This window comes from Crinia signifera, chromosome 2 (assembly GCF_055691185.1).
Source record: "Crinia signifera chromosome 2, ASM5569118v1, whole genome shotgun sequence".
Lineage (NCBI taxonomy): Eukaryota > Metazoa > Chordata > Amphibia > Anura > Myobatrachidae > Crinia > Crinia signifera.
The window spans coordinates 105,641,497-105,657,575 of NC_139218.1; the positions used below are offsets into that span (position 1 = coordinate 105,641,497).

Consider the following 16,079-nt stretch of genomic DNA (forward strand, 5'->3'; position numbering starts at 1 on the left):
TGTCATGTCGGCTCAACCCCATGCCAACATAATGCATGTGTTGACCTAATGACCCTACACCGTACACCTTTTATGGTGCTAATAATAATTTTTTTTTTCCTGCAGTTTGATTTAAAGAACCATCGTGTCTTCTTAAGACGAACAAAGTATGATGCATTACGGAAAGAAGACTTATTTGTCGGAAACAAAATAAACGTTTTTTCCCGTCAGCTTCATCTAGTGGACTATGGAGATCAGTACACTGCCCGCAAGGTTGGCAGCAGAAAAGAAAAGTATGTGTTTCTCTTGCTAAATCTGCATGTTCCATGTTGTGCAACGCTCCGATTTTCTTCTAAATATAGTATTAATATTTTCATTTTCTACGTCTGTGTTCATATACAGCATCAGAAGATAAAATCGGCTTACTGTTCAAATCCTTTTTTGTTTGTCACATTCCTTACAGGCTAGGTCAGTAAGCTACATGTCTCGCGGAGGTGAATTTAATCAAAAGTAATAACTGCACAGCGTTTCTGTGTAGATAACACAGGCGGTCTCATCTGTTACATGCACTTGCTTTGATTGTGTGTGTGTGTGTTGTTTTTTTTTTTTTAACCAATCTTTACTCCTTGCTACTACATTATCACTCTCACTTAAACCTCTAACCCACTTCTGATATTTGTCTTTCCAATTTCTATAAAAGGATTATCTTTACCTCATTGTTTTGCTTCTTTCCTCTTCTTCACTGTTTTTATTTGTCTTACTTCATATTTTTTTATGTTATCAAAATGATGATCCCTTTACATTACTCTCTGTACTTTTATGATGAAAGCATTAGAAATCTAGGGACCTTGTGCTGCATTGCAGTAGTTATAATAATAAGGCTGAGGAGCAGCTAGCAGCAGCAGGTGTAAATGGCCAAAATAGGTGTCCCCGGATAAGTTGTAAGCGTCGCACAACAAAGTCACTTTCTACCTTGGTATAAGCTACTTGGCTAGGTACAGTATGCCCTGCTGCTGCTAAGTCCTCAGGCTGCAGCACAATACAGTTATGTTGCCGCCAGAGGATTTCTAACCCTTTATTGTAAACAGAATTTAGCACAGCTACAGTATATCTCAAATTTCATAAGCTCTGAAGCCATCAACTGATGACTCTGCAACTTTGATTAAAGTATCAATAAATATAAATATATATGATCTAGTGTTCACTCTATGATTTTTTTTTCAGGGCAGGGTGCTCCCCCACCCCTTTCTGGTGCTGAGCATCCACAAACCGATACACCGATTGTAATATGCTGTGGACAGATGTGGTTAATGTCCAACATTTGATAAGGCTTGAGTTAGCCAAGCAATAAAACCGTAACATTGAGAGGAAACGGGGAAGGGGGTTGCTGAAAATCTGTTGGTGTCAATAGTTCTCCCCCATAACTTAGGGGTACACTATGTATACAAGTACAGTGACAAGCTGCCTGGCCAGTGGGGAAAGTGCACAGAGCATGTGGGGAGGGGAAAATGGGCACTGCGGGAGCGTGCACTTGGCAGCCCGCACCCACCCTGACCTTACCTGCAAATTGCCCTACTGTCCCCCAGCTGCAGAACTCTGGATGCCCCCGAGAGCTGTCACCAGCTGCATCATTGTTCCCATTCTCCCCTAATCCTCAGCGCAGGGGGCGGGGGCATCCAGAAGAACTGATAGCTTTTTTTTACAACGAGGTCAGCTCTTCCAGGTTCCCCATCCCCTGCACTGAAACGCCACTAAGGCTCAGCGGCGTGTCAGGCTGTCAGCGCTGCGGGGGGGGGGGGGCAGCTCTCCAGAGCGGATGGGAGCAAATAAGAGGGCAGGGCGCATTTGGAAGGTAATAAAATGGGCAGGGCATGGTGCCCTGCAAAATAAGCTTAGCAGGAACACTATTATCCATCCCCATATATAGTATAGTTACCTGTATATTACCGCATTCAATATAAAATACTTCTACTTACATACAAAGCCATCACTCTGACTACACCGACTTATATCTATTCGCTTATCTCAAAATATATCCTCACCTGACCTCTCCGCTCTGCACAAGATCTGCGTCTCTCATCCACACTCATTACTCGCTCCCACTTACACTTGCAGGATTTTTTGCCCTTCCATGCACATTAAGGGGGATATTCAATCCCCGGCGAGCATCTCCCGTTGGGGAGATGCTCGCTGGGCCCTATTCAATGCTGTCTTTCCCAACAGCATTGAGCAGGGTTTCTCGGCAGAACGAGTTCGACATCACTAGCTGTCGGGCTTGTTCTGCCGAGAACGGCCGGGAAGTGACAAGCTGCCGGCTGCCGCAACTCGCGGCCACGCCCCCTTCTCGGTCCTTGGCAGGCGGGACATTGAATGCCGTCTGCATGTTCTTAGTCGAGCTGACCGAGAACGGGACTGGGTCACGGCGGTCGAGCAAGCTCGACTGCCGTGACCCTCAGATTGAATACCCCCCCTAAGACTCTCTTCTAGCCTCCAAACTTTTTAAAGCGTTCCCTGAAAACAAGCTCGACTGCCGTGACCCTCAGATTGAATACCCCCCCCCTAAGACTCTCTTCTAGCCTCCAAACTTTTTAAAGCGTTCCCTGAAAACAGGGCAGCTTATACCCCACACAACCTCCAGTAGCATTCATATTTCATTGCATCCCATCAGGACTGTCTTTTAATCTGGTGGGACTGCCTTGCTATAGAATTCTATCCTTATGTATCCCTCCTATTATCCCTATAGATTGTAAGCTTGCGAGCAGGGCCCTCCTACATCCTTGTCTGTTTGTATCTACCCAGTTTGTTTAATCACTGTTGTTTCCAATTGTAAAGCACAATGGAATATGCTGCGCTATATAAGAAACTGCAAATAAATAAATAGTATTTAAAGTGCTGGTGTAGGACAAACCGTTCAAAGGACAAAGCATATCGTGCAAGTTTGTTTACTAGTAATACATAGGGCATGAATCAATACAGAGTATTGTTTGTAGCTTTGTTATTTACTTTACTACTAAAATGATATAATTGATGTGGCAAAAGCCTCTTTGTAATTGTAAATAAAGTCATTTTTGACTACTAGTATAGATCAAACTTTGCAATGCCCCCAGCTGGTTTCACCTCATTGTTCAATTGCCCAGAACCCCCTGTGGTTTGGCAGATACACCCATCATCACATGTAGCAGCTGCATCTTCAGGGTAAACCACATGGAAAAAACTGAATTCAAACTAAACTGTGTCCAATCAGCTTTAAGGTCCATTCACACTGAGCGATTTTCCCTGCTTTGAGCAGCTTTCCATAGCAGGGGGCTTTATAAAGCCATTCAGTCTGCTGGTAAAACTAGCAGACGAACCGCGGACGCCAGCGATGATGCGGGAGAGCGTATCAGTGCTCACTGATCATCGCCTACCCACATACACTTTGCGGCTTTGGAGCTGAAAGCAGCTCACACGACAAAACTGAGATGCTTTCAACTCAAAGTCGCCCAGTGTGTATGGGCCTTTAGTCTGTCAACTCCAGACAACATAGTTTATATGATAATATTTCCAGGCTCCTGCAATTAAAAAAATTGTTGAACTTTTGCTTTCACTGTGATTTAGGCCAGCGGTGCAGCAAATATGTTCTGGTTACAAACCAGACAATATACTTCACCAGCCATCATGCTATGTTGATGTCTGATCATATTATAAGTATCTTTAAGATACACTGCTCATATAAAGCTTATATTTTAAACATGTAAAAGACTGACATGGGAATGTTTTAAGTGACTATAGTATACCACAAGTTAGCTCAGCAAATACAGTTGAACAAGCGCCAGATATCGGGAGACCCTCTTTTCCAATGTTCAGTTAAAGGAACAGACCACATATAGAACCTTGTTGTGGTTGACTTGCAAGGTTATGAATTTCGCCTGCACGGCTGCCCCCCCCCCCCCCCCACCCCTCCCACAAGCCGTGATCCCCCGCATGGCTGAGAGTGGATGATTTGCATAACCAACTCCTTAACCGATGGTGTTCTTGGCTCAAATGTTTCTCATACCTCCAGTGGACTTTCTTTTTGAGAGTCCGGTGGGGCTGGTTTGGTCTGCAATCCAGGAACAGAATGAAAGGTGGGGCAACAGTATCCTTCTTACGCATTTCCCTTCACCTGGTAGCTTTTTCAAAGGTTCAGCTTTGTCTACAAATTTGCACCCTATTAAATTTGTGATTTACAGGTAAAAAAATTGCACACTAGCCACTTGCGATATAGTGCGATGTCAAGATGTAGAAAAATATCAAACGATGGGGCAACTGTATTAAGCCTTAAAAAGAGATAAACTGGAGATAAAGTGAAGATAAAATAAAAGGAGATAAAGCACCAGCCAATGAACTGTGTTTTAAAATGACAGTTGAAAGTTGATTGGTTGGTACTTTCTCTTTATATCCAGTTTATCTCTTTGCCCGGCTTAATACATCTGCCCCCATATTACATATCACCCGTAGTGTCAATGTGCTGCTAACCTTTCTTTGGGGGGTTTTCAGACCTGAACTATGCAGGCCGGGCGATTATTGATGGACTATGTATGCGTACGCATAGTAACGCGCATGTGAGAGGCCATCCTGCAATACAATTCTGCAAAAATTTTCATTGCTGGCAATACACAAGTTGACTGGAAACTGCCGTTTGGGGGTGGTAAAGGGAGTGCCAGGGAAAACACAGGCATGCCCAGGCATTTGAGGAGAAGTCTAGTGACCGCTCTGGCCCTAATCCAATTGCTTCTAAAAAGTACTGAAAAAATTATTAGATTGTGAGCAGTAAACAATTTGCAGGCTGGTATAGGGCGGGATTTCACTCAGAGTGGCCAACGGCTATCTTATCGTAAGGCGCTGTTAAATTGCACCTCAGTGATCAGATCTGAATAATCCCTTTTATTTGGCCAGGAAACATCTTTGAGGCTTATTTTAAATAAAAGGTTCACCGATAATATTGACATTTCGGTACTTATGTAATATCTGGACTCCCATTTTTCTTACGAGACCGCGTCCGCTCGCCACGCTTCGGGCACGGTGGCTCGCTGCGCTCGCCACACTATATAAAATCAACTCCATGCGTAGTTGGATAGTAGGGGTATGAAAAAATGGGGTGCATTTAACATGGGAGTCTAGATAATACATAAGTACCAACATTTCATGTTGACAGTGTTATTATTGTAGATAATCGTTAGAAGTGTTCCTAAAGTACTGTTTGATATTTGTTAGCTAGGATCTATTGCATTTGCCAATGGGGAGTGTCTAATCTCTTGTTAGCTTATGCGGAAAACATTAAATTGAAATCGGCAATCTTACCAATTGTCCCTGGAAAATAGAATTACTTAAGTACAGATTCAAATGAATGTTTTCCAAAATGGATATTATGTTCTCGCACTTTCTTTCTTTGGCTGATCTAAACTATCGCAGTGGGATATGTAACAAGGCTGCACAAAACTCTTCTCATATGGTTCTGACCTTCTTCCGAGATGTTTCAAGATGCCTTTTTCGTGTATAATGAAATGCAGGCGTGTATGTCACCATCAGTCAGATAGCGTTCTGTTGCCTGGTTGCGATTATATTTCTCAGTGATTTAGTTGCTGCATGATCAGATTTAATAAGCTGAGCATTTGTAGCCTTCTGAGCATTAGTAATTGTTTTTACCACTTCTATTTTTTTTATTTCACAGAACACTGGCGATGATAAAACCTGATGCCATACTAAAAATGGGCTCGATTATTGAAGCAATTTTAGATTCAGGATTTTTTATTACAAAAGCCAAGATGGTTTTACTGTCTCGGTAAGTATATATTTGATAAAATGGATCTCTATGTGAGGAAAGAAAAGATTAATATAGTAGGGAGAAAAAAAAAACTATGATGTGTGAAGGCGATAAGAAAACTCCAGTTTGATAGCAGCAGTGTTTCTGTCTGGATTATATTGTATACATAAATTGCCTGTTGCTCAATGCCAGGATTGCTCTTATAAATGAATGTTGGCACACTCTGTTACTTCAACAGTAATGTCTCACTCTTATGAGGACTGTGTGTTCTCTTGTCTTTCCTCCAATCTCTGCTGAAAATGAGCACTCTTTATCTTATATTGCTGGCAACCTTTAGTTTATGGTTAATAGGAAATAGGGATACACCAAAGGTGCCGTTCAGGGCTCAACAAAATGCTCATGGCTTTTAGAGTAACTGGCCAGAGTTATTTAATAATAGTATTGGCAAGTGTGTTTTCACTTACCGATGTTGGCTCCCCCCCTTGCCGTGTCGTGCTTGGTACACATCGCATATTGGACCTTATTCTGGTTGACTTACAAGTCCACCAATACGAGCGCCTTGTGCGGGAAGCAGGCAGGCAGCTGACATCTGCTGACATCAGCTGCCCATCCCTGCACCCGCGTCACCGGCGTATTCGCATGGGAACACCCATTGTTTTCGTGGAAATGCCCATGAAACTCTGGGCATTCCCATGGGCACATTTCTTTGCCGCCGCCCCGTGCCCCTCACCCGCACTGCTAGGTGCGAACGGGAATACTAACATGCAGTTCACCATGCCCGATCGCACCAAGCGGCTGCACGTGCACATAACCGTTTATGCACAGCTGATCAACATTGCACCAGCGGATCAACCACATTAAGGGCCAATATGTATCCAGCATAAGGACTAGGGTACCAATATTAGGGAGCACTGATACTACTTTCTGGATCTAAGATCAGCCTACTGCGCTTTTGGATTGCTTCATTCATAGATAATATTATGAAGCTTTCCCTATGCAGTTTTATTTGCTTTGTTTTATGGTGTTCCTAACATACCGGCCATTTCTAAGAGATTGTTATCTCTCTTATATGTTTCTTTTTTCATTATGTCCTCACTGCCCAGAACTGGTATCAAATTGTAAGATTTGTGTGACTGAAATGCAGTAAAACAACTGATAAATGTCATGTTGTCCCAGCATCTATTCCATTAACTTCACTCAAGGCCAGATTGGGAATAATAAATAGCATGCAATGTACTAGAAGTAATTTACTTCTTCCCAAAAATGGAACGAAAAAGCATTTTATAACCTAAGCTTTTGTCACCTCACAACACACTTTTTCATGCACTGGAATAGGGGTGGTGGTACTTACAGACGGAGCATAACTTGAAAATCAACCTGTCAGGCCATTGCATGATTGGCTGTGGATCAAATACCAACTTGCAGCAATCCAGAAAGACCTAGGCACAATCTCCAGCATCCAACATATACTCTGCCCTCTTATGACATTTATATAGGTTGCCCAGCATGCCACCCTCACAGCACCGCAGGTTCCCCAGCATGCCACCCTCTTTGAATTGGCACTGTTTGTGTGCCAGTCCTCAATCGCGAGCTGACAGCCAATGATGAGAAGCTGCTGCTTGGCAGTCTGAAAAACGTGATTGGCTAATGCTAAATTTTTTATTTTTAAAGCCGCTCCTTCTTTAGATTGGTAGCCAGTCCATGAGCCAGAATTGCCTGGGGGTCGGGGATGGCGCCTAACTGCACTGCAGGGGGGACCCGAAGCATTCTACCTGGCTCCCGTTCCAGTGTTGCTGGCTGATGACACTCATTGAAACAAAGTCACTGCTGTTCCAGCGCTGGGATTCCCGATCTCAGTCCCAGCCCAGGTACATTCTATACACGGGCAAAAACGAAGAGGTGGAAGAAGTGGCGGTATGTCTTACCGCCTTATACCGCCCCACTTCGAGCACTAGTATGTGGTATATAAACATTGCTGCATCAATGGACATAGGGTCTGATTCACTAATTACAGAATTCGCAAATCGAGCAATTATCATACTGTGTGCATTGCACATGTGCAAGCCTGAATAGCAAAAGAAAATGCATATGGAACGTAAATGCAAAGCGGCCAAAGGCCGGCGTTTGGGGGGTGGTAACTTGCCATCTAATGGGAGTGTCAGAAAAAAACTTAAAATGTGCACAGACTGTAAAAACGTGCTCAGGAATTGTAAGTGTAAGTGTATGGATATGCGATTGGATGGTGATTAGCAATCCAATCGACGTTCACTCGCAAATTGCATCCCCCTCACACGGCGGCGGGTGGCGGCATCCCTGCCAGTCTTCCTGAAGTGGAGATGGGCAGGAATTTTGCCACCGTGTGAAGGGGATGCGTGTGCATGTGAGATGCTCGCTTGTCCCCGTCATGTGCAGCGCCCCTCCACCAGCGTTCCCTGGGCTGGCTGAGAGGCGCTACATCTGTACATCTCTGACCTTATCTCCCTTTACATTCTGGCTCATCCTCTTTGCACAATGCATCTTCTGCCTACTGATTACTTCCTCCCACTCCCGCCTCGAAGATTTTGCATGTGCTGCTCCCCATTCCTGGGGGGTGCAGGGAGGCGGCGGTGGGCTCCGTCAGAATGGGGCGTGCGAGTGTCCTCATGTGCACCCTTCTGGCGGATGGAGATTGGCGATAAAACTGCCAGGAGCAGCTCTAATTTGTCAGGAAGGCCAGATATGAGGAGTTTACAGTACTCCAATCTGGACATGATCATTGAGTGAATAATGGTCTTAATAGCATTCATGGTGATTACAGGATCTGATCCTGTAATTATTTTTCAGATGAAAATGGCAGGACTGTGAAAGGTACTGAATATATAATTTAAAGAAGATGTTGAAGTCAAGGATAACTTCAAAGTAGCGTACTTGGGGCTGGAGAAGATAGTTGTTCCATCAGTATATAATGAAATTGTAGTTTTTAGGTTATGCAGAAGGGTGGAAAAGATGCTCATCTCAGTTTTCGACGTGTTAACAAAGCGCTGGTACATCCAAAAAATGATAGCAGAGAGGTAGTTGGAGATACGAGTGAGAAGAGGTCAGATGAGGAAAGGTGTATTTAAGTATCATCAGCATAGAAATAATAATAGGAGTCAGAAGAGCTAATGATCTTGTGTAAAGAGGATGCATAGGTAGAGAACAGGAGAGATTTAAGTATTCAGTATTTTGGGAGACAACTACTGTTAGTGGAAGTGTAGGGAGGGGGAATCCTTGAAGGAGACCGAGAAGGAACAATCAGAGCGGTAGGAAGACAGCCATAATAGGGCAGTATCACAAAGACCAAGGGTGGGAAGGATTTGTAATGGGAGATGGTGGTCCACAGTATCATAAGCAGCAGAGAGATCAAGTAGAATAAGCAAAGAAGTAGTAGTAGCAGCAGCCCTCGCTCAAATATATTTGCAATACACCCCCTTACCTGTGCCAGTATAAAATCCACACAAAATGAATTAGGCCCAAAGTGTATATAGCAGAGGCCACATACTCTGGCCTTAAGACACAGACAGTGTATGCCCCGTAGTGTTACTCTGCATTACCAATTTGTATATTTTACCAATGTCCCGTAGTGTTACTCTGCATTGTTTTGGAGCCACCTTCACTCTATACTTGAACAGGGAACTCTAAGAATAGGTTTTAGTCTACAAACTGAGAATGTATCTGTCGCAACAAAGGAGTTAGTAGATAAATTATTAAGATCACTTCAAGATTACCTACATTCACAAACCTACTGTATATATTCTATGGGTGTTTTTCAATGCTGCCAGTAAGAGAGTTTGTGAAGCGAGGAAGCCTTCATTGCTGTGAACCCTCCCACGACCACTCAATGTATTCAATGTTCTGGGGAAATCCTCACCGTCAAAGGACGTAGAGGATTCCCTTAAAAAAGCCCCACCGTTTTGATGGCTGCACTTACTGTTTTCACCTCGCTGAAAAGAACCAGTGAGGTGGAAACGGCAAGTGAAGGGGGGGCTGTTGAATCCTGACGTTGAGCTACGACGACAAGCTATCAGCACTGCTCGCCATCAGAGCATTGAATATACCCCTATGTGTAAGATAATATGGTTATACCAAGGAAACTGGAATGTAACCAAAAGCCAATTACTTTAGCAGACATAGGGATCTATTCATTTAGAGTCGGATACTGCCATTTGTCGTAAAATGTCAGTTTACAACTTTAGTCGAATCCATGATTCAACCTATTCTAATTTTTGGAAAACACGTGGATTGGCAATCTCCATCCGACTTTAAAAAGAAAAAGTCAGATTGACAAGATGATGCCGGGAGGACGGCATCGGGTGAGCAGCAGCGGTGGTGCTGCCGCTTCTCACCGACACCATCCTCCCACTGCTGCTCACCCTGTCCCAGCAAATGGACCGGGTGAGCAGCAGCAGTAGCACCACCACCAGGAGGATGGCGTTGGGTGAGCAGCAACAGCCAAATCCGAAAGTCGTATTTGGCCGTACAATTGAAAAGGTATTGTCAGATCTATTCTGACAAATGCATGTCGGAATGGATCCGAATTTAATAGAATACACCCCATAGAAGGAGCCCACTTGTGGATCTTTAGTCATTTTTATGATTAGTGTCCTATGGGACAGATTCGACTTGGATAGTATAAAACACCCCCTGTCTGGATTTGCAATCTCTAAAAATTTGCGTTCCTGTTTCTGACGACCAGCCTGAGTAGGTCTAACCTCAGGCTGCATGTTGTAGCCTGGCTTGCGAGGCCGAAGGAAACTGTGCCTTTCGGTGCAGTCTTTGGCGTGGCTGCTTTCGGTAAACCGGGGCAACATGCCTGCATGTCCACATTGCCCCACCTTCAGGCACTACGCTTCCATTTGCATATGCATGCGCAGCTGACTCATGCCCTATGTTCTTTACCCAATTGCATGGGTTTTCTTAAACCTATTTTAATATTCTTTGTATATTTTACCAATTAAATATCTCTTAAATATATTTATTTTTGAAGCGAATGCATCCTTATTATGTGATTGCAGGTTCTGTGCACCCTTGAAAAGATATCTAATGTTTCTTTTTCTTAATATTTTATTGTTTCAGAGTACCAGGGTGCAGGCACTTTTTTAATATTACAATAATTATCTCCTTTGAATATTTGTGTGATTGGGCAAAAATACGGTACTTCTTTACTTTCACGGCGCCAGCATGGCGCCGCGCGTACTTCCGGGTTACGCTCGCCACTAATTAAGTTAAATAAACTAAGTTAACGCCATGCCAACATGGATAGTTCATACCTCCACTATCCATGTTGGCATGGAGTTGATTTTAATTAGCGTGGCGAGCGTAGCGAGCCACCGAGCCCGCAGCGTGGGCGAGCGAAGCGAGCCCCGCAAGGGGACTCAAAAATACTAATAAACCGTAATTGCTCCCTTATGTAAAGACTTGTAATCCCACTTGAAGCATGTGTGAGAAAGAGATGTAGTTTCACTCTCTGCCAGCAAATGGTAGTTAGTGTTCCTTCTAGGAACTAAATGGGGCAGGGCGCTGGTGTATTTGGGGCAGCATAAGAGGGGCAGACCGGGCACGCCACGTCACTAAAGGGGGTGTGCCCGGGCCGCGACATCGTCCCTGAGCTGCCGGGAAAGCGACGAGCACCGCTATCTACAGCGGCGATGGGCTTCTCTGGTGCACCCTGACGGGACAGACAGCAGGCTGTTTTAGCGGGCACTGCTAGAGTGGCAGGGCACATTTTTGCCCTTTAAAAATCGGGCAGGGTGCAGCGCCCTGCTAAAACAGCCTAGCGGGATCACTAGTAGTGTTTCAGAGACTCACAGACACTAGACATATATATATATATATATATATATATAATAAAAGAAAAAGAAAAGAAAAAATTGTTATCTTATCCCTTACATGTGTGAGTGCCCTGTGCTATTTATCATAGGGCACAGTCCTCTAGGAGGTGGCACCTACAGTGCAGTCCAAAAGTTGAGAGCGATGATATGTCTTATTGAACAACATATCGCTCATTGTCTACCCAGCATAACATAAGAGTATTTAGAAAATCTTGCTATTTAATGTTGAGAACTATCATGCTTGAAAGAGGAATGTCCTGTGTGAAACAGGCAGATATATGACGATGAGATGCCATGTTTATGAAAATTAAAGCGACAAGCATGAAGGGGGTCAGTATAGATTGGGGGGTATATTTTTTGTTACTGTGAACCCATTTCAATCCTCTTTAAACCTCAACATTTAATTCCATCATTATTCAGACTTAAAGTTAAAGGCTGGGTATAAAGACAGACTTGCCTTGACGGGCTCGTTTAATGCATTTTTATAGTTCGGAAACATTAGGCTGATGCAAGGCGATGCAGCTCAATTACCAAAGTAATTACCTGTCTGCATGAAAATCAGAGAGCACTCTCAAAAAATCCATTCTTTATGTAAGGAACATGAAAGCAATGCAACGTGAACCCAGCTCAAGTAAGCCACGTTTTAGGAACTAAAGAAAAAAGCGGAGAACATGTGAATATTATACATATATTTTAAATAGGTTACGTACCCTTTAAAATACATGCATATTTCATTCATTCACGCTGTCCCACCTGACCTACATAGACACATCTCACTCTGTGCTATTATACTTATTATCATAATTAAGGAATTTTCGTGGAAAAAGCCATTTTGAGTTATTTTTGCCTACAGAACATTTATAAACCTTTTCTCTTTTCATGAAGGTGCTTATATGATGTTCTGTACCATTTCTAGGGAACATTTTCAATGCAAGTTCCACAGAAGGGGAGAAAATGGGACAAGCAAAAGAGTTCTTTAATGCAGAGTAAATGGAAGTAATCAGTGTGGAGGAAGTGCTGCAGTTTTAGCAAAAGTATATTAGAGGATGTGAAGATTGAGCTTAGGTTAGAGATGTATTATGGCGGAGAAGGTTAAGTGAAAGTGAGGGAAAGGATCTTACATTGGGTTTAGTACTGTTAAGGCCTTAATGTGCCATTTTTGGACTTGGGATAAATTACATGCGATTTATCGCATGTCCAAAAATAGCACATTCAGATCTGATCGCAGTACAAATTTGTTCTCAAAATGGACAAAACCATGTGCACTGCAGGTGTGGCAGATGTAAAATGTGCAGAGAGAGTTAGATTTGTGTGAGTTATTTTGTTTCTGTGCAGGGTAAATTTTACGCTGCAATTTAGATTTCAGTTTCAACACACCCCACCCAAATCTAACTCTCTCTGCACATGTTACATCTGCCCCACCTACAGTGCACATGGTTTTGCCAATTTTTAGAACAAATTTGTACTGCGATCAGATCTGAATAAGGGTCTAAGTGCCAAGTCGTAGTGTGACAAGGAATCGCATACACTGGATATAGATGAAGTCTGGGTCTTTATTTTGTAGCAGATAAACAGCATACCAGGTTAACGGCTCAGCAAAAAAGGTTACAGCATCGGAGGGTTTTCCACAGATTTCACAGTTAGGGTACACTCCAAAGCACCTAACGTAATATTACATTACTGGCCTATCACCCAGCTGCTTTTCTGCATTGGGAGCAATGACCTCCTGCCCTGGACACATATATAACAGGAAGTCACAGGTGCTGCTAATCAATCAAACCTTGATCACATCAGTTTAGGAAACCTGGACTGGGTCTAATTTTTCTGTTGCCACATTACCCTCATGTGGAAATATGCTGTCCCTGCCACAGTAGGTAAGCCCTCCCAGGGAGCTGCCGGGAAAATTGAAGGGATATTGCGTCTGACTTGTCTGGGGCACAAGTCGGACTAGTGTATGGGGGCCTTTAGGTTTGTTCCCGATTAAGTGACCAAGACTCTCATTCAGCATAAGATGCAATAAGCCGAAAATTGCAGATGGGTAAGGGAGTATTGCACATGCGCTGTGGCCGCACAGTGCATGCACAGTCTACCATAGTATGATTGTATCCTGGAATGATGCGATCGTACTGTTATTGATTGCATTGGTCGGCAGTAGTGGGCGGCGATGCAGTATTTTTGCAGAGTGGTCTGGACAAAGCAGGCATGTCCAGACCATTTTCAGGGCAGCTGCGTGATGTCACACGAATCCGCTGTACATGGGAAGATGGTGGCTGTGCACCTGCCTTCCCAGCCAACCTGCACATACAGTGGTTGACCCTTAATTCCTGGTGAATTTGAATTACAATCGCATCGCTGCCCTGTGCTGGGCAGCCGTCACCTTGCCCTTAGCATGCGATAGCAAGCCGTTGCAGATACACAATTTTAGCAAAACTGCAGCTAATGCTGAATATGGCCCTAATCTCATAGATTTGTGGTGAACTTTACTAGGATGAGAGATTCAGAAAGTGAGAGATTTGTGAAGAAATCTGCCAATCATTTACACTTCCAAATCAAACTGGGTTTGCAGTGTAAATGATTGCCGCTTTAAAAAACTGGATCTTTCTTCCCAAATCTCTCACTTTCTGAATCTCTCCTCCTATTAAATTTCTGACCTAGAACATAGGGGGTGATTTTCAGGTTGTCTCGTAAAGAGACAAATTCGGTCCAAGCGAGAACCGTTGGTTTGGGCGCTCGGTAAGCAGCGAATTTACACTGGTTACTGAGCCAACCTGAATCACCTTCATAGAGTGAAAGTTGGTGTTATAGGTAATTGATTCTTTATACGTGTGTGTGTGTGTGTGTATATATGTATGTGTATATATATATATATATATATATATATATATATATATATATATATATATATATATATATATATATATATATATATATATATACACACACATTTGTACAAATAAGCTTAGAAGCTGATACAGTATCTGTGACTTTTTTTTAATGTACAGATGTTTTAACGTGGCACATATGGTATTATTTGTTTTGCAGAGTCATGTGACTTTATTTATTGTTGTGTGTTACAGAGCCGAAGCTATGGACTTCTACAGTGAACACCAGTCAAAGTCTTTTTACAAGTAAGTTCTTGTAATGTTGACATTTTCCTTCCCTTCTCTCCACTCGCACCTATTTTAATTCTGTTTATTTTGTTTGAAACTTTGGATACTTTAACAGTTTACAGAAAGAGTATTTACATGCTAGCTTTTGCAACTATAGGATTTTACCACAGCCAGTGTTTGTACTCCTACTGCATAGACATCTTTTGCCAATACATTCGTCCCCGGCTCTACAGCCAGGGCCAGATTTCCCACTAGGCATGTGAGGCACATGCCTATGGGCGGCACCTGCTGGTAGCAGCATGGCATCCCCCCTTCTCACGGGGGTCTGCAAAACACGGGGGTGGGGGTGTCGCGGGGGTGCTGCAAATCCCGGAAATGACAGGAAGATAAGGAAAAGTTGATGGTGGATTAAAATGTGACTAAATACAAGACCAAAGTTTATAAATACCTCAGAATTATGTGGGACAAACTTTACCAAAGCAAATGTTCGCATTGACCAAAAAAGTATGCGGTCCTATGAACAAGACAATAAACTCTATTTTATAATTTAGTGCTGTAAACCTTAATTGTGAAAATGAATCGTGAAATTAAAATTTTCAGATACATACCCTCAAAGCCTGCACTGAAAATATAAATTGAAAAAAAAAAAAAATAGTCAAAACAAGGTCTCCTCTCTCTCACATGCACAAACACAGAGGCAATCTCACAAGGTAGGTGACCTAGCTTTCAAAGCATTTGCTTTGAATGGGCTTACGTGTGTGTGTGTGTGTGTGTGTGTGTGTGTGTGTGTGTGTGTGTGTGTAGATAGATAGATAGATAGATAGACAGATACATCTATATATGTGTTCAAATGTGAACCTGACCCGGGATTACCCAAACTCTGGTTTGTTTAACTCTACTGAGAATGTCCCAATATTGTATGCGCTACATATACATGAGTTCTCTATTTACCCATCTACTCTGCTCTTTTACCAACACCAACACTTACCAAGTATATCATTCCACTCACTTCTCCCAAAAATCTTAAATGATTTACTTTCTTCAGTGGAGGAGGCGCTTATAACTAGATGAGCAACCCTTTATTGCACCCAACAGAAACTATGCAGCTTTCACTTCATTACTGGTGACCAGAATAAGTGTTTGTTAATCAGTTGTGGAAATTCCTATTTGGTTGTGGAAATTCCAATTTCTACACTTTGTGACACTTTTCATTCCCTCATCCTTGTCATGTAGTATTTGGGTGGGATATCCTACTGAATACTTTACTAATAACTATTAGCAGATTAAAACCTATTGTTATTCTCTGATATGTTGGCCTCAGTGCTCAGGCAGTTTAGTAAGCACTACAGATGCTGA

General features: G+C 42.8%; 1 protein-coding gene across 1 annotated transcript in view; it reads left to right on the plus strand.

Annotated features, from left to right (window-relative positions):
- Positions 1 to 16,079, plus strand: part of NME7 (NME/NM23 family member 7) — a 154,482-nt gene that overhangs the window by 41,662 nt on the left and 96,741 nt on the right. The window contains exons 3-5 of the mRNA XM_083172687.1: positions 106 to 272; positions 5,672 to 5,782; positions 14,691 to 14,741. Coding sequence (XP_083028813.1) covers positions 106 to 272; positions 5,672 to 5,782; positions 14,691 to 14,741 — 329 coding nt within the window. The remainder of the gene's footprint in view (positions 1 to 105; positions 273 to 5,671; positions 5,783 to 14,690; positions 14,742 to 16,079) is intronic.